A 24,140-nucleotide genomic window follows, 5' to 3' on the forward strand; every position below is an offset into this window, starting at 1 on the left:
ATTGTCTCTATCAATTCCACTGACTTAGTACTTTGTAAGAATGCTTTGTTTCAAGTTCAGAGGTCTGGCCCATAACACCCAATATTAAGCTGATGAGACTAATATTCTTGGAAACATTTTAATCTCTTTAAAAACAAGTATAACATTTGTACTTCTCTTGGGACCTCTATTCTCATTTCTCAGCTCTAATTCCCTATTCCCTAACAAACTTAAGTTATATGTCTTCTGACATTATTGATTATTTCAATTTTCTAAGATTCCCATGTGCCTGCTTGAGTATGGTTTTCCTGATTTCTTTAACAGCTGAAACTTGTTCTTGATGAGGTGAAGTTTAGTTTTCAGGGCTCTTGGTATAGGAACCAAAAATATGATGAGGTTTATTTACATTGTGGGGTTTCCTTTCGTAGGGAACCAAATAATAAGGTCTAGATATAGGGAACCAAAATGAGATTAGGGTTTCTGGTGGTAAGGGAGTTAAATGATAAGGTCTAGTGGTAGAACCAAATGGAGAGGTTTAATGGGTCTTAGCCTGACTGAGGCAGTACCCATTCAGTGATTAGAGGCATTCGATAGAATAGAGGCAAACAAAAGCCCAAAATACTCCAAATCAGTCTGGGAGGGTGAGACTCTTCAGGATTTCTGGCCCCCCCCAAAAAAAATTTGCTATTTATAGTTGTTATGAGCCATTGGAACCCAAGCCTGGACCAAGTAAGCCTGGGCAGGGATGTCACTTGACTTACCATTAAATGAGGGGAGTGGCCCCTTCCTGGGCCCCACTGAGGATCTTATGGGGATGTTAGGCATGGTGATTGCCTTCTCCCTTAAGGAACTGCCACTGGATTTTCATTCTGCCAATTGCCCTTTCCTGAGATTAAAGAGAGTCTCTTGAAGATGTTTTCCCTCTCTTTATATGTTGTATTATAGCTTTATTTAAAAAAAAAAATTTTTTTTATTCACTGGGATGGGATAAGTAAGGTGGGTTTGTGAGGGGCATGTTTTAGAACTGCACTGATGGGAAGGAGCACTGGGTCCAGACTCTGTCTTTGAAGCTTGCTGTGACTGACATGGGGGAGCCTGAGAATGTGCTTGGGGATGAGAAAGGAGGCAGTGCCCTAGTGAGTTAGGATGGAGATAGCAAAGCCACATTGACAAATGGCCACTGTGGGTGATGTTCTGTCACAAGGGAATGGCTCTAAAGACTGGGCTACTTTTTAAGCTTGACATTCCTTTTTTTCAGATGATATGCCGATGGGAACTGCAGGCAGACGGGCTTCAAGCGAGTTCTTGGTGTGTGGTGGAGGGTATGTTTCAACAGATCATTATCATAACATTCTGAATATTTTTGTGTCTCAGACTCTTGTTTTTTAAGAAAGATTCTTGTATTGTTGCTGGGATTTTTCTTTTAAATTTTAAATGGGAAGCTCACACCCAATGTGAACATTTTAAATGAATTAACTTTTTTTTCTCACTATGCATATGCCTCTTTTTAAAAAGTCTTAACTGTCAACACAGCTAATTATTGTTTGAAGCCGACTTCTAACAGATCTTTCCATTGTTCTGACCAGTCTATATATAAAATGATTGAAAGCTTTTCATCATTTCCCTGAAATTTACTTAGGGCAAAAAATAACCCTGTGGAATACGATTGGCTGGAAATCAGGAATGTGGAGTGGTTGATTTAACTATTGGTATATAGATAACAGGCTTTCCTCTAAGGGCAGCTAGTGGTATAGAAATAAGTTTTCTTTTAATTAAAGTGACTTACAGGGAAAATGAACTTTTAAACCTAACTCTGAGAGGGAGGCTGACTTTATGAACTTCTGAACTTAATTCAAACACCAGGAAACACTGTATTTTGGCAGTTTTATGTTAAATAATCGAATCTGTCTCAAATAGAACCATTGCTGATTTTCCCAGTAGGAAGAGTTCGTGTTCTTAACTGTACTTTATAAGAAGCTTTTCAGCACCATGACTTTCTTGTCTAGAGGACTGTCAGGACTTTTTCCATGCATTTGCCCTTGAAAGTTCAGTGGCAGCGGGAGGGGGGAGGGGGGTGATGAGAGCCGTTGAGTGAGATTAACTGGGTTAGAAACAGAGCCAAGCCCTGAGCCATGGGTGGGGAAGGGCCTTGTAAGCACAGTGGTTGGGGCAGGATCATGATGGGACAGGGTCAGACTTTTGATTTTGTAACAAAGCCAACTTCATACCCTTGCTGTCTTTCCATCCAAGAGATAACAATGTCACAGAGAAGAGAGCTGAGAACCAGAGGGCCAGCATTCAGCTCCATTCCCCCCACCAAAGCCTTTTTGTGGCTATGACGAGTCATTTCATTCTCTGGGCCTCAGCCGTTTCATGTGTAAAATGAGGTGTTAGGGTTCTACCCATCACTCAAAACCCGGAGGAAAAAACAAGCTGGTCAGGGAGTCCCTCACTCTTGGCTGCTTTGTGGCAAGCTCTTGTTGGTCAGAACTGGTAATGCCTTCAGGCAGCTTCCCTGTTGCTGGGGGAAGGAGGACCTGAGATCACTCTGGGGGTCTGTGGAGTCCCCTCTGGCATTTCTGGAGACCATACCGCTCTTCATCATTTAGTGGTTGGAAGACATGAATGGAAGACGAAAGAAAAGTCACTCTGCTCCTCAGAGAGTGAGACAAGCAGCCTTGCTGACGAAGCCAGGAAGATTTCTATTAACATTCTTGTAAGAACAGATATCGGTGGCCAGTCCTTCCCCGGTTCCCTACAGGCTGGGGACTGCCTGTCTGGCCACATTTTCTAATTGAGGTTACAGTCAGACTCTTCCTGTCCTAGATCACCAAGATGATCATCAGCCCCAAAATAATGGAATGTAGGGTGAGATCCCAAAAGTATATTGGGATTGTAGATCGATGTTGCGAGTCTTCCCAAAAGAATTTGTAGACATAGACCTGAAAATAATGGGGCAAAGAAATGCTTTATGAACGCTGCTAAGGGCAAGGGGAGTTAGCAAGGAAAGGAAAGGGAAAACTAACAAAAGGAAAAACAAATTCCCTAGTGGAATTCACAATTAAACAGGGGAAGGTACCCTTAAAGGGAAGATGCCATGTGCTCCACTAGTGCCAAGTTCGTAGAGAAAATTAGCCAGGGTTTAATGGGGGAAGGGAATTGATTGACTGGTCTGAACTTACCTAGAAGCCATTGACTGATGGGCCAATCCTAAAAAAGGAGTTCCCTTTTATAGGGAAGTTTTAACCTGAAGGAGAGGTGTTTGACATAACTTGGCTTTTTGATTGGATTAGTAAGTAAAGGTGGGGTTTCTAGACACTCCCATCTGGGAAGAGTCTGTAATCAGAAGGCCCACTTAAGGCTGAGAGGATCCAATCTGTGCTCCTCCCAGCTTGCCTCAAGAAGTGGCTGCTCTTTCCGATTATACAGTGCTTCAGACTTTCTCTGCTGATGCTCACCTAGCTGCACATGGCCTCATCACCCTAAAAACAGACACAGGCCACCGCCGGACATTCCCTCCTCAATCGTTGCTTGTGACCTAGACAATGCAGGGTCACCTGTACACTCGGCACAGGTGAGAAATGGATGGTCTTTTGTATGTTTTTTGTATGTTTTCCTTCTGGGAATCTCTTTCCAAAGGTGATCAGTGGGTTCTTTCAATGACTTTCAATTTCTGTTTCTAGACTATCAGGGCAGTTCTCTTGAAGAATGCTATTCAGGCTCTCTTTTTTGGTTATGGTCTTCAGATAGACCAGTAATTTTTAAGTTGTCTCTTCTGGATCTATTTTCCAAGTCCCCTGTTTTTCCAATGAGATTTTACATTTTCTTCCCCTTTTTTATTCGTTTTAGTTTGCTTAACTAATTCTTGATGTCTCAAGAGTCATTAACTTTCATTTGTCCCATTCCCTTGTTCTTGTTTTTAATATGTGATTTTCTTCAGTTAGCTCCTTTTCCATTTGGTTAATTCTACTTTTGAAGGTGTTTTCTTCAGTGGATTTTTTTTCTTTTGGCCAATTGCATTTTTTAAGGAAGTGCCTTCCTTTTCTAAGCTGTTGACTCTCTTGCATACATCTCACTTTTCTCATTTTTTTTTTTCTTCTACCTCTTATTTGCCTTTTAAAGTCTTTGAGTACTTCCAAGAAGTTTCTTTGGGTTTGATACCAACTCATATCACTGAAATTTCCTCTGTGGACATTTTGTTCTCATCTAAGTTGGTGTTTTGGCCTTTCTTCCTTGTCAGCATAGTGGTCAATGTTCTTTTCTGTTTCTTGCTCATTTTCTTTCCTTTTCTTTTGGTATTTCCTCTTTTTTATTTTTATGGTTGAACTCTGTTCCTGGAGTAAAAGGGCTCTGTCCCAAGCATCTGAGCCTTGACTTTGAGAACAGGGGACTAGCTTTGCCGGTTCTGTTCAGAAAATGGCCTAATTTCCCAGAGTTTGCCTTGTAGGCTGGGACTGGAAGCTACCCCCCAATCGACTCCTACTGAGCCAGGACTGAAGTCTGAGTTGCCAATAAGCTGTGATTAAGATCCTCTCACTGGCTTTCCAGTTTGAGCTGGGCTGAACACCCTTTTCACCCCAGTGAGACTGAGCTTTCTTGAAGTCCTTCCAATATGTCTCGAATTGAAGAGATGTTTCATTCCATCAGACTCTGTTCAGACTTGGTTTCATGCGGTTTTCAAAGGAAACTGGGAGAGCTCGAGCATCCAAGTTGGATGGGCATTTATTCGGTTTCCACAGTTATGAAACTTAAATTAGAAAATTGAAATGCACAGGGATATTGGAGGATGGTTGAAGTAGAGATAGACTGGCCTAAAAAAAATGTAAGAATAAGCTCCATGGGAGCAGAGACTATATTGAATAGAAAACATTCTATCCTGTTAAGCATTTGATCGTCTCAGGCTTTCTTACTTCACATTTTTAGAAACTGCTGTTTAGAAACCCCAGTCAATGGGGAAAGAAGCCAGGGGGTTGGGGAGGGCAGCTTGAGTTAGGGAATAAAAATGGGACCATCCTTTGCTTGGGTGTGTGTATGTCTCTCAAACCTCCTTGTATGTCACATGGCGCACCCTTTCTCATAAGAAACTTTTTCCTGCCCTCATACTCGGACTTCTGATTGTTTTAGTGATCTCTCTACCATCTCAAATGCAAGATACTATAATGAAGGTAGACACTCCATAGCTGCCTTCTGAGAAAGCCATTTAGCTTGGAAGTTGATTGCTTTCTTTTTTCCAGTTTGCAGTAAAGTTCAGGTGTTAAAGTTACCAAATATATGAATAATTGTTTTGCATATTTCTTAATCTGCATACTTAAAAGATAAAGAATATTTCTCTGATGTTTGAAGTATATTGTTGGGTTTTTTTTAATTGGAAGAGTGTTAAAATATTCTAATATTTTTGTGAAGTTCAGAAATGGTGAGTGGTCACCAAAAATAAAAGCTGGAGAGATTTCTAGAAGCAAAGCAAAGTTTTATACATTCTTAAGAGAAGGGTGTCCCTGTCCCACCCATCGAGCAGACAATCCAAGGGAGGAAGCACCTTTGGGGACAGGGTCAACACTTTTAATTCTAAACTCGGGAACTACCTAAGAAATTGAACTTGACCAATGAGTACATAGTTGCCCATATTTGACTGAAATCAGGAGATGCTAATTCATGGGAGGACAGCAGGAAGGGGATTTAGGTATGTCTTTGACTCAATCTTCAGAGTCCTTCAAGCCTACTCAAACTCTGAAGTAGATGAAACCTTGCTCGATTTTCACAACTTATCTTGAATGATCTCGCCTCATCTCGTTTAATATTGATCTCATACTTTGGGATATAAATGCCATTTGTTTAGGATATTTGAATGTGTGTTTTTGTTATACTCGGTCCTGTTGGGAAGAGGAAAACCTCACAAAGCTTTCCTGGGAAAGGAAACTGCTTAGGAAACTTTACTATTGCTATATTGCTCCTGAGCCATGATAAAATTTTAAGACTTGTTGTGAGATTAGAAATTAAACCAGAAATATAAAATCATCTTTAGTATAATATTTCCTGCATTTCTGATAGTGACCTCTTGGTCACTTTTCTACACTTATTGAAACTGAGGAAGGAGGTAAAATCCTTGGATTTAATTTTGTATGTAAATTTCTTAGAAAATAGAATTGAAGAAGTAGAATAGGCACCAGAAGTGGTAATATGTACTGGATTTAGGAGAACAATAGATTTGGGAAAGGATAATTGTAAAGAATATTGTAAAAAATATTCTGAAAGAGATTTGGGTACACTTCAGTTAACCTGAAGAAATGAAGTATCTACACACAGGTTGCATGAAAATAGTGCAGAGTCATAAATGAATGAGTAATTTACATTTGAGGGCACACAGTTTTTAAGGTATTTCTGAGGTAAGGGGAGGAATCAGTATGATAGCTCAGTAGACAGGATCAAGCAGGAGCCAGGTGGAATCCACCTGGCTGACCAGCTCTCAGACCTGTCTAATCATATGCTAATCAAGATCTCAAAAGTTGTTTAAAGATGCTCAGAGGTTGGAGGGATAGACAATGGAGGCTGATTAAAAAGTTCTGTCCTTATATCACTCTGTATCCAGGTGAGACAATCTGGGATTTGGTTAAAGCTGATAATGATAAGGGAAGAAAATAAATTGGTTTCAAAGCCCACATCAGAACAGCATGTGGGTTTTTTTAAAGAGAGGATTCATTCATGCAACATGTTTTTAATCTTGAGAAATTCTGATGTCCTTCTGATTAACAGCTTTTGTAAACATTCCCCTCCTCTTTGCTTCTGAACTTCCTGTTCTTTTGTGCAGTAGATTTTCCTAGAACTGTTTTGCTCTCAATGTAGAGATCTGCCAGTAGGAGACATGGAGTTCAGCTGACTTGGGAACTTTGTCCATTACTGTGTATATTTAGTTTTTGTTAGTTCATGTCACAGTCTTGGTCTTTAGTGAGAGTTGGAACAACATTTTAAAATGACGATACAAAACGTGTTAAGTTTTAAAGTCATTGTGTCTAGCTTGACCTCAGAAAAACTTCAAGTCATTCCACATGCACATATATAATGTTAAGTGCTAGTTCAGGCCAGAGAAGCCGTTTGGTCAGCATTTTTCTTACCTTTGTCAACAAATTGTGGTTGCAGACCGTGTCAGCCCTCTCCATCACCTCACAGTGAGACAGCCCCTATTCCAGTGCCTACTCAATTAAGGAATTATCAGCGGATTGAGCAGAACCTCTCCTCGGCCAGCCCTGGGGCAAACCCCCATGGTTCTCCAAGGTGAGCCAAATATATATATATATATATAATGTTTTTTTTTTTTTTTTTTTTTTTTTTTTTTTTTTTTTGAGGCTGTTGGGGTTAAGTGACTTGCCCAGGGTCAAGTGTCTGAGGCCAGATTTGAACTCAGATCTTCCTGACTTCATAGCTGGTCCTTTATCCACCTAGTTACTCCTGAGCTGGTTATTTCTGTGATGACTTGTGCATTTAGAATTGGGTCAGTCTTTGGTCCAGACAGTGCCTCTTGGCTTGGTCTATGTGACCAAATTGTTGCAAAAGGAAGCATTGCTTTATGGAAAGATTAAAGTCTCCTTTTGTTCATAGCTGTCTTTGAACAGCCCTAGCAGACCTTGGGGTGCCTTCCTCTTCAGTGCTGATTTGTCCATCCACTACATTATCATCCGCCAGCTAACATCTATCAAGGGATGATCAGCGTTCCCTGTTTTGAACAAACTCCTGTTCTCTACTGAATTTAGCTGCTGTTTTCTGTGTGGGCTGCGTTCTTTGCTTTCGTTTTTGTGTCCTGGTCCTGTGATGTTGGTATTGGAGACTCTGCCTCAGTTCTGTGGCCTGGGCTTTCAGAATCACTCTGGAGCTGTTTGGGTCTCTAGCCCAGGAAACCAGGCCCAGCCCTAGGACTTGTGAGGGAAGTCAACCTGGGCTGGACACTCTTCTTGAGTCTTAGGTTCTTCCCTTGTAGAGGGCTTGGACTAGTCCTTAGTCCTGTCTGTCAGGGGGGAAATGTTTGGGGCCATTTGTTTGCTAATAGTTGCTGAATATGGGATGCAGAACGGTCATGGGAATGATCCCTCACCCCAATCCAGAGTGGCCACAGCTGTCAGCTTCTCCTTGGCAGTGTGCCTGTTTCCCCTCTGCCCCCACTCTGGTTCAGCCTTCCCCATTCTGCTGGGGCTCTGCCTGCCTCGGGTCCCTTCTCCATTCAGCCACCAGAGGAATTTTCCTAAGTTGCACATCCATCACTCCATAAAGTTCAGGGGCCCCATTTCAACTCCAGCTCCAAATATCAAATCTTCCCTTTGTTGAGAGCCCTTCCTAATGTTGGCTCAGACCTTCCTCTCCAGCTTGCCCTCTTCAGTTCAGTAACCCAGAGCTCCTGGCTGTTCCCAGCCAACTCCATCTCCCCTACTCCTGGATCCTCATCCCTCTTCTGGCTTCCTTCAAGTCTCAGTTAAAAATTTCACCTGTAGGAAACATTGTCCGATCCCTTTTAATTCTGGTGATTACATAGATTTGTTTGTGCAAGGTTTTTCATGTTGTCTCCTGTAGTAGATTATGAACTCCTCAAGGGCTGGGGTTCTTTGTGTCCCAGCATTTACTCAGTGCCTGGCACATAGTGTACTGACACTTCATAAAAGCTATTCCTTACTAAAGTTTTAGCATACTGGGTCGTAGGAGTTTTGAAATTCTACCTTTAAAAACAAACTTTTCAGATCTGCAGTAGTTCGAAGGTCCAATACCAGCCCTTTGGGCTTTCTCAAGATGGGCTCCTGCTCTCCAGTACCTGCAGACACCGTACAGACTGCTGGACGCAGGCTGTCCACGGGATCCTCAAGACCATATTCCCCTTCTCCATTAGGTAAGGAAGGTATAAGGGATAAATCTAATTTTTACTGATATCAACAAAATGCTTCTACCAGCACGTATAAGTAAAAGGAGAATTGTGGATGTATTTGTTTGAATATGATTTTTAACTGCAAATGGCATGTGGTTAAAGTTATTTTTAAAATCCTAATTTACCAAATTATTTTGAGTGTCTGATATGTTCCTGTTCTTCTGCCTCTTATGGTGAGAAAACAGTCAAGCTTTCAATTCTTTGTCCTTCTCTTGCAGTTGGCACTATCCCTGAACAGCTTGGCCATTGCTGTTGTGGGCAGCCACAGGGTCATGACTCGAGGAGTAGAAATTCTTCAGGTGGGTTACTTTAGGCAGGGGATTGAATGGGGTTTGCAAGCTAATTTTGTCCTAGTCTGTTGTCACTAGAAATGAAATAAATCTTTAGTTTTTCAGCATTTTTTGTGCCATCTTTGGTTTTTTACCTCGTAGTTATTTCACTGTCTCACTGTGGGTATCATCAGTGCTTCAGGAAAGTGACTCCGAGGGACCAAACAATCCCGTGTAAACATGATAAATGATGTAGAGAATGAGTCTTTATAGTAGTCTTACTGCTCCCAGAATGATCTCCCGCATTGCTGACATGGCGGTCTAGACTCTTGGATGGTTTTCTGCTCCTTAGTTCCCCAGTTATTTGGTTTTGTCGGCTGCTGATAAAGGCAGGAGGTGCTGTTGTCCTGAGAAGGCCGAGCACGGGGGCCTCAGCTGGAGGTTTGGATGAGGAGGCCGGTGCGTCGCGGAGTCATTGGAGTTCTTAGGCCGGAGCGTGTATCTGGCCCTCATAGGGACTGGGAAGCGTTGCTCCATGAACCCACTCTTGTCTCCTTGCTCACTCTTCTCTCCAGGTTCTCCAGTACCGCAGTCGCAGTCACCACAGTCTCTCTTGTTGGGTGCTAGACTTCAGAGCGCCCCCACGCTCACCGATATCTATCAGAACAAGCAAAAGCTTCGGAAGCAGCATTCTGACCCCGTGTGCCCGTCCCACACCGGATTTGGGTACAGCTACTCGCCACAGCCCAGTCGGCCTGTCAGCCTGGGGACCTCTCCCACCAAGCACATAGGATCTTCTCCCAGGAGCTCAGACTGGCTCTTTAAAACTCCTTTACCAACAATCATTGGCTCTCCCACAAAGGTTGGTTTATTAAACCATGTTATAAGTTTAGAAACATGGGAGTGCTTTACCCAGAGCTTCCATCTTGTAGCATGTCACCAATGGAAAATGAACAGGAATTCTATTAAAACCATTTTAAATTTGTTTGTCCAGGCCACAGCTCCTTCCAAGATCCCTAAAACCCAAGCATCTTCCAATCTGTTAGCCTTGGTTACTCGTCAGGGACCAACAGATGTGGCAGCCAAGGATGTGAGTGACCCACAAGAGTTCTCACATTTTCTCTCAGCCCAAGGAAGTGAAAGGCCAGTGGCTGAGCAGCATAGCAAGGCCACATTTGGCAGGTAAAATAAGCCAGTTTAATCAGTTTTTCTTTGTAACCGTAAAAATAAAAACATCATGTAATAGCCTGTACATTTTTCCTTGTGATAACAACTTTTCATCTTGGGGATATGATGTGAAATTGATTGTGGACATTTGTTACTTCTGAAAATTATAGTTGTGTCCTATGTAGCATAAATAGTTCTGATTTCCTGGACCTCTTGACCACCATTTTATTTGGTGTTGAAAATTTGTTTCTATCCTACAATTTTGAGCATGTCCTCCTTTTCCATTCTAAGAAAATTACCTGTTTTTGTGGATCACTTATAATCTCAATATAAGTCTTTGACTTTTTGGCACTCAAAATAATTTTTAAGATCAAGTGTTATCTTTTCCATTGATAAGATAAGATTACTGTTCTTTTATAGATCTGTAAGTACTGGAAAGTTGTCAGATCAACAAGTGAAGACACCTTTAGGGGGGCAACTGTATCAGGGCAGTACAGATAGTCTGAATACAGAACGACCAATGGACACAGGTAAGAGGGATTAGGGTTCTTTTTAAATGTATAAATTATATAGTATTAGCATCTTTTCATTAGACCATCTTTCTTCTGTCTGCCTCCCCATCTATCAGCTCATTTCTTCGGTGATGGGCACTAGCACTTGGAGAAAAAAAAAGTTAAATCATCCTTCAGAACATAACAAGTGTTACACTCAAAATTAAAGTAAAAATTACACTTCTATTAAACCATGATTCTGCTGAAATCTTTGGCATTAGATATAGCATACTGAAACTTAAAAGTACATGGCAATGTAGAAAAGAGGAAATAGCTTTTATGTTTATCTCTAGGTAAATATTCCCTCAAAAATGTTTAATCTTTATCAAAGACCAATAAATAAACATCCATTGAAAGTAAGTTTTTTGGTACAGAAAGATCCTTACAATTTTTTTGGAGATTGTTCAGTTTTGTGATGCTTTCCAACCAATGGCATGTATTCTGTTTACATTATGTTTTTACACTATTCTTTTTGATGTCTTCTTATATCATTCCTTCAGGTATTCAAAATTTTCCCGATATCCTTCCCATCCTGTATTATCATCCTTGTGTCTTATGTTCAAAGTGATCCCTTCTCTTAGCTCTTCCTCTCCATTCTTTCATTTGCAGTTCACTCAGTCTGAGGCACCTTAAGCCCATCTGATCCGCTTAGACCATGAATGTTTCCAAGATGCTCACTACCATTTTCTCTTCTGAGTCTCTCCTGCATATTGTTTTCTTTGCCCCCGCTTGTCTTTCTGTCTGTGAGATGGTGTTTGTGGCTCATTGCCTGGTCCATAGTAAGCACCTACTAATGCACTTTGAATTGACTGGTTGGCTCGTGGATTGCTCACCATTACCTAGGCCATTCTGGAACCTCTGAAGGACTGAGAAGGACCAGATGGATCAATAGGAAAAGCCCTGGCCCTCTCGGATGGCCTATGTTGGAGTGCTGGCTGATCTCCAATGGTGGAATGGAGAAAATGCTGGGTTTGTCACCAGAAGATAGAGATGTTCTTGGGCAAATCCCTTAACCCATCTGTGAAATGAGAGATTAGATCAAATAGCCTCTAAACCTCAGATCCTAGCATCATTATTACCATTGTTGGTATAATTTAGTTTTCATAATAAATTCTTTCCTTTGATTATGCCTGTATAGATGATATGTCATTAGCTCATGAGAGATAAAAAATGTGGAAATTCACTTGCACGTGGACAACATTGGGTTTCTATCCTGCCCTAAGAAACTTCAGTTTTGTTCAGAGATAGCATCTTATAATAGAGGATGAGCTTGGAGTCTGGGGACTTGGGTTCAAATCCAGTTTCAGAATCTTAATAGGTGTGCAGCCACAGGATATAAATCATGTGTGCCTTATGCATACATACAAGGTTGCAGAGAGCAGGAAAGTGCTCTCTGGAAGCCCTTGTTGGATTCTTAATTGGTGGCGATTATGGTGATGAATCTACAAAGTGTAAAAAGAATAAATTCTTAATATTAATGTACTTAGATAATCTATTTGGGTAGCTGCAGCATTCTATGGATTTGGGGTTTTTCCTTCTGTAATAAATGAAGTTTGCAAACATTGTTTTGAAATGGCAGTCCAAATCTCCTGGCTACTTTTCTCCACAGCTGTTAAAGCAATAACTCCATTTTTGTGTATCTTCTATCCCCATCTCTGCATTTGTAATTTGCGGTATTATTGTTCAGATTTGAAAACTTTTACAGTGAGTTTTTTTCCAATTTTATGTAAGTTAAGAACAGGATATTCCTGTCCTGTGTCTCCTGTTCTTTACACATACACGCACGCACACACACACACACGCTTTGTAAGACAGTAGACACTAAGGCAGAACTGTTGCTATTTCTGGCCTCTTTATCTTCATCCTTATAATTAAGAAAAAGTCATGCTTTTGGTCTTTGACTTTGGTTTTCTCCAATATGAACAGGAGAGTTTTTCTAAGTGTTTCTATGTGTACTGTCTGTAGCTATGGTTGATAAGGGTTAGTTTGGGAGTTACAGTTTTTACGCAAATAATTATTGTTTCAGTGTTTATAGTTATCAGACACCCAAATTTTGAGGTCACAGATAGGAAAAGGCAGTTTTTGCCTCAGCTAGAGGTTAAAAAGCGTTTAGGAAGCTCACTGATGCAGTGACTTAGCAGTCATTCGGTTCTGTCTTATTCTGCTCTAATGCAGAGCTTCCCACCTGGGAGGGAGGACCAGAGACTTCTGGGGGAGTGCGAGCTTGTTTCCCCATCTTGTGCCCTTGTCTTGCAGCTCCTGCGGGCGCCTGTGGGGTTGTTCTGGGGCCTCCCGTGGCCCCCGGGGTGAGTTCAAGGGCTGTGATGTTCACGGTAGGCTCTCCGCCCAGCAGTGCCACGCCTCCCACTTGCACCCAGATGGTTTTGCGGACGAGGACGACCTCAGGTGAGCCTTGGAAATTTTATGGCAGGCCTTAGACTGCTTGTCAGAGGCACCCCTTTGGTGTTGGAAGAGATTTTGACTTGGACCTACTCCAGACAGTGCCATCAGCGTGCTAGTTGCTGTCTGTCTGCCTCAGAGACAGGTTAGCGGACCTCAGGACCTCATTGAGCAAATTAGTAAAGAATGTCTGGGGTAAAGGTATTTTAAAAATGTGAATTATCTCTTGATGGAATAATTTAAAAGATAAATGAGCAGTTTTAGTTGTTTTAGATCCTAATTTGAAGGCCTTTGACAGTAGACCCAAGCAACTTTGGAAAGTAAAAGTTGTATTGGATGCCAAAGTGATGTTTCAAGTGTTTCTCCCTTTATTTACATTATTTACATTTTGCATATAATTCAGTCAGATTTCCAATTTTATGAAAATGGAAAGCTTGAAGATAGAATTGTGTATTTCCTTTTCTCATTTGATAATCGCCTCACTGGTTCGTGTATGTCTTTAGTACTCTGATGTTAGTTATTTCAATGAATTATCCTAAGGAAACTCCTTTGCTTTTTTATGTAGTTGGATCAAACAGTTCTGGAGGGTCTCTCTGCTCCACTAGTGGCCGTGTCTATATGGGTTCCCCTCCTGGCATTAATATGGGTTCTTCTCCACCGGGAGCAGAGGCAGCACCAAGCCTGAAGTACGCACCTTATGGGACATCACCTCCCAGCTTGGAAGGCTTTATCACTTTTGAAGCTCCAGAACTTCCAGAAGAAACTCTCATGGAGGTAGTAAAAAAAGATTTGGGCATTTTAATGTCATATTTAAAACAAATTTGAAAAGGCAACACTGAATCACATTTAGAAACTTTCTTCCTTTTTCTTTTTCATCCAAAATGATCTTTTCTGAATAAAATAGATATGACCTTTTTTACTAAAAGCTAGAGCTAATGGGAAACATCAACAGAAGGCTGTAACTAAGCTACTCTTGGTTATCTAGGGAGTACCCAAGGAGGCCCAACACCAAAAAAATTTACTTATGTTCATAGTTTGGTCTTAGAGTTGTTAAAAATGAGAAAACTCTCCATGTTGCTAGAGACTAGCCTACTTGTGCAAGTCCCTCCTGAATCCCTGTTGTAGCCAAAGGGATCTGTTCTCCATACTCGGTAAAGCCCATCAAAACTTAGAGCTTTCAGCTTGCTTCTTTCCCTGGGCTACACGAGGGGGCACTTTCCCCACCCCAGGGTCCGTCGGGCTGGCCCCCAGCACCAACCTCTGCCCTCCATCTTGGAGGCAGCTGCCTGGAGCCAGTAAGTCAGCGGGGTTTCTTTTTGCTGTCAGGAGGCTTATTCCTTTGTCCCCGTCTTGTGGCCCTTCTCTTACATTCTGTTTCCCTGCCAATACAGGATTAGGGGAAAGCTAAACCAAAGCGTGTTTCTTTGCTCTGATCCAGCCGGCCTGTCCAGCCATCTTTTGCCATTTGGACCATGTTTGAAGTCCGTTAAATCGTGCTAAACCACATTGTGTTTGAGGGAGGAACTTGGTGCTCCCTGAAGAGCACAGGAAGACGAAATTAACTTTGGAAATTGATGTTGTTCTGTACGGAAAACCTTGACGTGATTTTAAATGGTCCAGATGCGCTTTAAGATGCTTTATTTCTTTATACTTTAAGAGCTTTATTTCTTGAAACTGCCTCCTTTTCACGGAGAGGAGAGTGAGTTTGCTGGGAGCAGAGACTGTTTTGTTTTTGTCTCCCTGTGGGCGCGCGCCCCCCCCCCCCCCCCCCCAAACTGCTTTGTTGCTTTGAACAAATGCTCATTTTCAGCTCATACTTAGGGCTGAGAGCTGTAGTTGCTCAAGAACTTGGAACCTCACCATACAGCACTATAACGACAGCAGACGTGTCACCTTTATCCTTCACCTTTAGGAAGTTAAAATCAATCTTTTACCTGCTAGTGAATGGGTGACTCTCCTGTGGTGAGAGCTTACCTTCACAGGCAGAGACTCTTTCCTTGGGGCTGAAGCTAAGAGACCACCCTCCTCTTCCCCACAGAGGGAGCACACAGACACGCTGCGCCATCTGAATACAATGCTGACGTTCACCGAGTGCGTCCTAGATCTGACGGCCATCAGGGGAGGGAACCCCGAGCTGTGCACGTCGGCCGTGTCCCTCTACCAGATTCAGGAGAGCGTGGTAGTGGATCAGATAAGCCAGCTGAGCAGAGACTGGGGGTAGGTGCTGGGGAAACAGTTTGTTCCATTTTCTCCTGTCACAGCAGACTTCGTGGGGGGGGGTAGGAGGGGAAGGGGGAAGGAGGGCCAGGAGGTGCAGAATCCCTTTTCTGCTGTAACTTCATTGTGCCCAGGTTGTTAGGTGGGACTTGGAATTGAATGGGCCTTGAGGGGCCCTGCAGACCAGATACCTTCATCCTGGAGGCACTTCTTGCTTTTCTTGTTGCCCTCTCTAGGCTGACTCGGCCTGTCCTGCCATGTCTTTTTTTATTTTGAACTGCACTACCTGCAACTGTGAACATTCAGTGAGCAAAGATGACACTATTTGAAACTTGGTTACATTTAAAACAAGTTTTATTAAATTTACTATAAGTAAAAAACTGCCCCTCTTCCTGTAGTCAGCTGAGAGAAGAGTCTGTAAGGTGTGTTGTTGCTACAAAAAGACAGAGCCCAATGTTCTTTGTGGGCATCTGAGTGTGGGGGGAACAGTTTTTTAATACTTTGAAAAAGGGAGAATCCTCTTGGTACCAAGAAGCAAAAATAATAGGGGGTTGTCCCACTTTTTTCCCTTTTTGTGACCGTACAAGCAAAATAACTATGGGTATGTATATATATATTTAACATATACTTTAACCTATTTAACATGTATGGGACTACCTGCCATCTGGGGGAGGGGAGGGGAAAAGTTGGAACAGAAAGTTTTGCAAAGTTCAATGCTGAAAAACTACCCATGCATATATTTTGTCAATAAAAAGCTATAAAAAATAATAATAATTATAAATGAGCACAGCCTCTCACACTGCTCCTACCCCATGTCTCTACAGGGGGCCATGTGGGCTGATTTCACTCTGCCCAGCTCTCTCTCTCTCTTGTTTGGTTACTTAGGATGCATTGTCGTCCATTACATCCTCTGACTTCCTTCAAGGCTGTTCCAACCCTACCTGCCCAGGAGCCTTTCTTTGTTTCCTTCTTGCTTAGTCCAGGACCCAGCAGAAAGCAAGCTCCTAATTAATACGTTCTTGTTGACTGACCATTTTGTGTAGCCCCATCTTTCTTCCAGTTTGTTGCTGTCATAAATGCTGTGACTGTTTTGAGTATATGGATCCTTTCCTTCTTTCCTAGAAAGTTGTATCATTTAGGGAGCTATTTTGTAACAATTGCAAATTGTTTTCCAGAACAGGTAGCCTAGTGCATAGCTCTGCCAATGTCCTCCTCCAGCCCCCTCGATCATTTCTGCCAGTTTTCATTGGAATTTCTTGGTGATCAGTTTGTAGCTTTTGTATGACTGGTGGCAGCTTACCTTTCTTTGAAAATTGCCTTTTTGTAGCTTTCAAAGTGTTATCTGCAGGAAGACATCTCTAAAATGTTTCTTTCTCTGACCTTATGCACATGGTTCCCAAGGATGGAAAAAATCTGTCAGCAAACTCTTAAGCACCCACTATATGCCAGACACTGTGTGAAAGGCTGAGGCTATAGGAGAAAGTGATAAAGAAGTTTACGCCGCATGATAGATGGGTGCAGATGTCGTCACTGGGAGCGGGCTGAGGTCAGGTGGGGCAGGTCTCCCACGTTCGGGCCTGTCCTGGGTCGCTTTGGCCATCCCGCCATGATTTGATGAGTGGACTTTGAAGAGGGAAAGTGCTGGCAGCCAAGGGACGAGGATCACCTGCAGGGAAGCTGGGCTCTGAGCTGAGGCGGGGGACAGCACTGAGCACTCTGGTCCTGGGGGGCTGAGGCAGTTCTCCCTTCCTTGGGCTCTGCTTTGAGGATAGAGGCGGCTGGACCCAAACACAGCCTTTTGCTGTGGTGCTTTGAGAGGAAGTGAGGGGGCACTTGCCACTTTGTCCCTGGTCCCTGAGAATGGAAGAGAAAAGCTGACAAAAGCTGAGCTGGTGGAAGGAAGTCCCATGATGCACCCTGTAAACACACTTTTTGTCCCCTCCCCCCAAATACTGTTCTCCCAAAAAGCCAAGTTCACATTTCATTTGTGTCCCATGATTGACATTTGCCTTTATGTGCATTGGAACTTTTAAACATTTAGTTTACAAATAGTTGTTGGACATTTAATAGTAAAATACACACTTTGCTCTGTTTGAGTTTTAAATTGTGGCGAGTTCTTTGTGTTAGAACACGACTGATATTAGTGCCTGACCCAGGCCTCCATCCTCGGGACCTCCTTGATCTCGTGACGCTCGTGCTCATTTGTCTCTCTCTTTGGGGGTCTGTGTCAGCCAGAGAGGGCGCTGTTAGTGGGACTCTCGCTCCCGTTTCTGTAGCTGCTCTGTCCACAGATATTCCTTGGAAGGGGCCTGTTGGCAGCCCAGCAGCCACTCGAGCACAGGTCTAGGTTAGGGGGTGGGACGCCCCGCCTTTGGGGGCAGAGGCTTCTGTCCTGTTGGCGTTTCTGATTTCCTGAGGCGTAGGCGGTCGGGTTTGGGGACGTTCCATTCCACTTTCAGAAGGCTGGCGAGTCGTCCTTGAGGGATCTGATGTTTACACTTGGCATCCCTGTCTCCTCTAGACAAGTAGAACAACTCGTGTTATACATGAAGGCGGCACAGCTTCTTGCCTCTTCTTTGCATCTTGCTAAAGCCCAGATCAAATCAGGGAAGCTGAACCCATCCACGGCTGTCAAACAAGGTATGGAGCTCTGCTACAGGCATCACCGAGTAGTGACTTATTTGTTCCAGTAAGGGCTTATGGGAGTTAAGATAGGAAAGAGTAGGGGAGGTAGGTGCACAGTGGACTCCTGAAGTTCAGATGTGGTCTCTGTGTGACCCTGGGCAAGTTTCACTTAACCCCAATTGCCTCAGCCAAAAAAAAAGAAGAAAGGAAAGAGTATTCACTATGCAGGAGATAAAGTGTTAATGTTATTTAATCAAGAGAAAGCCTTAGGGGGGAAATGGATTTTTTAATCACGTTTTCTAAGATCAATCTTAATTTAGAGTAATGGAGTAGGAAGAGGCAGATCAGGGGATCTTTTCCATTTCTCATATTGATAAATTTGTGCCATGTCTTAACTTTTCCAGTTGTCAAAAATCTGAATGAGAGATATAAATTCTGTATCGCCATATGCAAGAAACTTACAGAAAAGCTGAATCGCTTCTTCTCTGACAAGCAAAGATTCATTGATGAGATCAATAGTGTGACTGCAGAGAAACTCATCTACAATTGTGCTGTAGAAATGGTAAGTGATCCTTGGCAGTTTTGCCCTTTGTGGGGTTTACATGGGAATGGCCATGGTTCTCTGAATGAGGCTTCTGCCTTTGAAGGTAGCCTGTTGACACGTATCGGTCATCTCTTCAGCACCATTTCTTGCTTTAAGAAGAATGGAGAGGTTTGTCTTTACCCTGAGTCTGATGACTTTGTAATAGAATAAATCTAAAAGCTTTTTGTTGCCTAATCATTAATATAATTTGTACATTGACTTCAAGAAGTGTGCTTGATATATACAGAGGTACTCTTGGTATTAGAAGACAGTTCCTACTTTAATGATACTTACAGTCTAGTGGGGGACTCCCAACAGCCCCAACTAAAAGGTGTTACATGGTCCACAGTAGGAAAAATCATTTGCTGTTCAGGGGAATCAGAAAAGGCTTCGTGGAAGGGGTAGCAACAGAAGTGGTTTTGAAGCACAGATAGTATTTTCACAGGCAGAATGGAAGACCTTCTAGGAAAAGGAAGGAGGCAGAGGCCACAGGGTAGCCTAGCAAGGTCCCTGGGAAGGGGAGAGATTGGGAAAAGTGGGTGGGAGGCTTGAACAGAAGGGACCTGCTCAGCTCTGACCTTAGGAAAGATGCGCCGTGTTGTAGGGTTGTTCCAGTGGATCCACGATTGCATTCTTGGAAGCATCTCCGCCGAGGTGCACATCTCGGTGCAGCCTCCTGCCCGCTGGGCCTGCACTGCTGCCCTTTGGCTCTCCATCTCCCCCCCACTCCCAACTGGCTCGGCTGAAGACCTTCTGGTTCTCCCATCTCTGTCCTCTGGTCTCCTCATCCACTGGCTACTTCCAAGCATAGTTCCTCTCCCCCCCAAATCCTCACCTGATTCCTGTCCCCTCTCTGTTTTTATGGCTAAGCTCCTTGAGAAGGCCGTCTCTAGGTCTTACACTCTGCAGCCTTCTTCTCCAGGCCTCCTGTTTGTTGAACCTCAATGCTCAGCCTCCTTTTCTGGAGCTTTGTCTAGGTCACGCCCTCTCCCTGGGGGGGTGGGAAGGGGTCCCCATTTGTGATCAAAATCCCCCGTTATAATATTTCTCTTTATGGTCTCACTGGCTGCCACAGATTGGTTTCCTATCTGTCTCTGAGGCCTTGGGTTCTTATTTTCATAGTCCAGCCCTTGGGGTATCTCCTCCAAACTGGCCTTCCTGCCTTTCCCTTGCCCATTGCCCTCAAAGATGTCGCTCTCTGTCCTCTCATTTATATGTTGCGCCCCCCGGTGTCTCCCTCTCTTGAATGTCCAAGTACGGAACATGTCCCTCACACTTTTCCCTTCAGGATCAGACGGTCCTGCTTGGCCATGGGAGGCCTCCCTGTGTGCCCCACGACCCAGCCTTCTCATTTCCTCTGAAGCACCATCCTTGCCCCCTTTGCCTTCGGTGCCTTCTCTGACTTCTTCCAGGTTACTGTCTGTGGCTTACTGTCTATGTACTAGAGGAGGGAGCCAGGCTGGTCACTTTGCCGCGCTCTATCCAGCGCCAATCGGGATATTGCCCTTATCATTGAATTCCTCGAGAGCAGAGGCTCTTTTCCCTTTCTTTGAATCCCAAGGCTTAGGACAATCTCTAGCACATAGTAGGCACTTAGTACTGGCTTCTTGACCTGACTGTGATGGATTTTATGACAAATATTTTCTGCATTTTAAGTAGTTTGGCCGTGATAAAAGCCATTAACAAAACACATGCTTTGACTTATCTAGACTTACCAGAAATTTACAGGCTCAGATTTTGTTTTCAGCTTACTGAAGTATAGAAACAAAATAAGTCACTTTTCTAATTGCCTGGTTTTAATATGAAAGATTATATGATTACCATAACCAAAAATATATGTTGAACTGGAGATGTTGACAATGTTAGAAAAGGGAAAAAAAGAACAAAACATAAGATTTTGTGGTAAGTTTCTCACCATCAGGAGATAACCCAGCCAGTTTCAGGTAATTTTTGCTTCCTTACAACATGAAAGACTAATTGTACAGAACAACTCTTGGTTCATTATAATTAAAAGATCTAAATGTAATTAGTTTAGAGATCACTAATTTAGATATCTAAATCATAATGGGTCTATTAGCTACCCACAGATACTTTAAAACCTATTTCATAATTCAAAGGCAAAGGAGTAATATTTCTACAGTGCATATATTCTTAAGATTAGTTTTTTTAAAATACATTCTTTGTCCTTTCCCTTCCATCCTCTTCCACAGATCCAGCCTTTATAGCAAAAGATAAAAAAAAAAAAAAAAAGAAGGGGGAAGGATCTTTGTTGAGCAAAATTAATCCACACATTGCATAATTCTGCTGTTTTCCTCAGTATGCTATAGCCAAAGCCCTCTGCTTGTGTTAAGGAGAGAGAGGAGGCCTCTCACACTTAGCTGGTCTCTCTGCACAAGTCCCTCCACGCTGGATTTTGGGTGTTCCTGCTGGCAGAGCTGGACTCCATTCCCTCCATTGACTGCATGCTGTTCCTGGTGTTCTGTGATGGAGGAATCTGCTCTTCTTGAACAAAGAGCTCCTTGCACAGTGGACGTTATTCTGAATTGCTTCTCAGAATGTTTGGACCACAGTCTCAAAGGAGAATCCATACCAGAAGAATGTGGTGATTAATAGGGTGGCCCTGGTTAGGAGAACCTCGATCAGATTGTCTTTTGACAAACTTACTTTTATGAAGGGCAGTTGTGCTAATTATGCTAAAATGCTAGTTGTGAAGCTGGATCTTTAGCCTCTTAGCTTTTAAGATAAAGCCATTTTTTACATCCCAAAAGGATGGTCCTCTGGAGAGCTTTTACTTTTTCCACCAAAAGTTCATGTAGATAAGTTTTTCGCTTCATATAGTTATTTGTATAGTAACTCAACTTAGTTTCCTCAATGTGAAATGCATTTGTTTTAATTCTAAGACTCACAGCTGTCTTGTTTTAAATGTATTTTATTTGCTTGGGATAGTCTAGAAAGTTTTGCTTTTCTCTTCTATGTCTAGGTGCAGTCAGCAGCCCTTGATGAGATGTTTCAGCAGACAGAAGATATTGTATATCGTTACCACAAAGCAGCTCTTCTTTTGGAAGGCTTAACAAAGATCCTGCAGGACCCTGCAGACGTTGAAAATGTTCACAAATGTAAGTGGATCTGCAGCTCTTCATCCTGATAAAATCATTGTCCCCTCTGACCCCAAAACTTTGAAGAGCAAAGTGTATGTTCAGGGCACTAGATGATACCATCCTGGTGAAAGTGCTAGAAGGGAGGGGGCTTAGATTCTGCTTCGAGGGTACCTCCAGGTAGATTCAGTCGGTCCAATTCCATGAGTCACCTGCTCCATGCCAGGCTCTGCACCCCAGTGCTGGAGTTGCCCAGGAGGCAGTGCCCATCTCAGGGCTTGAGTTTAGAACAAGGTTGGCAGGTGCCCTAAGCAAATGGTGACGGGTCCTGGAGTCTCGAAGTTGGGGCAAGGGAGGGAGTGTCAGCTCTCCTGGTTGATGTCTGTCCTAAAGGGAATGTTCTGGCTTTGCTTGCAGATAAATCTAGTATTGAAAGAAGGCTGTCTGCACTCTGCTATGGGGCGGTGACCGTCTACGAGCCATAGCCTCTCCCCTGAACTAAGCAGCAGTGGACATAAGGGAGGTGGGGTCCACCAAAGAGACAGAGGAACAAGGGCCCTCCGACTCCTGCTGTATTTTTAACAAGGATCTGCCCATGGGAGAAGCCCCCTTCTCTCCCTGGGTTTGTGTCAGCTGGGTAAGTGTACCCTGATGCTGCTGGAGGGGGTCTCCTTCAAAATTTGCCTCTCAGACTGCCAGGAAATGCCCGAGGCATCAAGTGGGAAGCCCTGGCCCGGATAGGGGCAGCTCCGACTCTTGGGGCAAGATTGGCTCAGGCCGAGCGTGTGTCCAGAAGGGGAAAGACGACTTTTAAAGGATGAAGTTGTGCCCCGCCCCGTCTGGGGTCCTGGATTTGATCTGATGCGATACAGCTCGATCTCCTTCCAACCGATTTTACGTTGCACTAATTTACTAAAGCAATCGTATTGGACTTTGCAGAACTATTACTTTAACACCAGATAAGGCACAATGGACTTAACTCCAAAAAAGTTTCATTTTATTGTAAATAAACCCTTGGTGGAATTTCAAATGTAACTTCTAGGAGAATTTTAAACAGACTGTACAAACTTATCTTCATGTGATCTTTTGCCTTTTTTTTACCTGTTTGTCTACAGCTACCACTTTTTTCAGTAATGGAAATGTTTGGAGTTCCTGGTTGTTGTTGCTTTCCCTCTGCAAGGCTTGGTTGCATTTTTGTTGTGCATGCAGAATGTGCATTAATCAGCGCCTGGGGTCTCGGGGTGCTCCGTCTCTGGCATCTTGGGCCGTATTGGAGCCAGTGCCGGGAATTGAGAGGGGTTTCCCCAGAACTGCAAGGCCCGAACCAAGGTCTTGAGGGAGGTGGTGTTTCTACATCAAGTTAACAAAAAAATCAGGGTCGTTTTTTCTTATGGGGGTGGGGACTCCCTCACCTGGGTGGGCACTTTTCAGTTCAAGCTCAGTTCTTGCAGCTTACCAAATAGTAAGGCCTGGAGTGTTTAGGCAAGTTACCTGAAGACTCCTCTGGAGATGGTTCCAATATTGTATTTTATTTCGTTTTGGTTACTTAACTGCTTGAATACTTGAATAAACCATTCTCCAGAACAAAATCATTTTAATCCTTTTAGATAACGTGGTCTGAACTCTTTGACAAAGTTGTACAGTAGCTCTGGCATCGATAGCGTTTTAGTGTACTGATGAAAACCATGAGTTTCTCTTTACTTTGACAAAGTAATGTAATTTTTACCTTATTTATCTGTATGAAATTCCAACAGTTAATTTGAACGTTTATTTATATAATGTTTGTATTTTTAGGTCTTTAATACAGTGTTTCTACCTCTCATTTGTAACAGCATGCATTCTTCTGGAAACTAGGGAATAACTCACTGAACTGTTGTGTGAGAGCCTTTTTATTAGCGTCTGTATAAATGTATATTAAGGGAAAATAAAACTGACAACGGTTTCTAGGTGCAGTTTGGTCTCTTCCAAAACTTGATTCCTGATGGACGGGTAGCTACTTGTCATCCTGGATAGTAGTGTATGTGTGCAATGTTATCTATATATCTCTAGGGTTCACAAAATACCTTGCACATAAAAAAATTTTCAAAATTATCATTTCTAAATTTTCCCAAAAGTTCTTAAGTTCTCCTGGGTAAAGAATGCCTAATGTATACAAAAAGAAGGGAGAGAAATGAAAAATTTTTGATAACTCATACTTATTCAAAAACAGTCTAAGAAGGCTGCATCAAAAACAGTCTAAGAAGGCTGCATCAGACTACCACGGGGGCTGTGATCTGAAGAAAATTAAGAGCCCCCATCAAACCTGCTCTCTCTCCCAGTAGAACACAGGTTTCTAGATCGGGCAGGGGCTAT

At 42.9% G+C, this 24,140-nt stretch overlaps 1 protein-coding gene across 1 annotated transcript in view; it reads left to right on the forward strand.

Annotated features, from left to right (window-relative positions):
- The window catches only part of ULK2 (unc-51 like autophagy activating kinase 2), a 61,096-nt gene extending 37,356 nt beyond the window's left edge, over positions 1-23,740 (forward strand). The window contains exons 14-27 of the mRNA XM_031967827.1: positions 1,238-1,301; positions 7,114-7,248; positions 8,700-8,845; positions 9,100-9,180; positions 9,726-10,012; positions 10,145-10,332; positions 10,738-10,847; positions 13,125-13,274; positions 13,834-14,042; positions 15,307-15,485; positions 18,007-18,125; positions 18,515-18,672; positions 21,674-21,809; positions 22,206-23,740. Coding sequence (XP_031823687.1) covers positions 1,238-1,301; positions 7,114-7,248; positions 8,700-8,845; positions 9,100-9,180; positions 9,726-10,012; positions 10,145-10,332; positions 10,738-10,847; positions 13,125-13,274; positions 13,834-14,042; positions 15,307-15,485; positions 18,007-18,125; positions 18,515-18,672; positions 21,674-21,809; positions 22,206-22,273 — 2,030 coding nt within the window. The 3' untranslated portion in view covers positions 22,274-23,740. The remainder of the gene's footprint in view (positions 1-1,237; positions 1,302-7,113; positions 7,249-8,699; positions 8,846-9,099; positions 9,181-9,725; positions 10,013-10,144; positions 10,333-10,737; positions 10,848-13,124; positions 13,275-13,833; positions 14,043-15,306; positions 15,486-18,006; positions 18,126-18,514; positions 18,673-21,673; positions 21,810-22,205) is intronic.
- The last annotated feature ends 400 nt before the right edge of the window (positions 23,741-24,140 follow it).

Source organism: Sarcophilus harrisii, chromosome 4, assembly GCF_902635505.1.
Source record: "Sarcophilus harrisii chromosome 4, mSarHar1.11, whole genome shotgun sequence".
NCBI classification, from domain to species: Eukaryota; Metazoa; Chordata; class Mammalia; order Dasyuromorphia; family Dasyuridae; genus Sarcophilus; species Sarcophilus harrisii.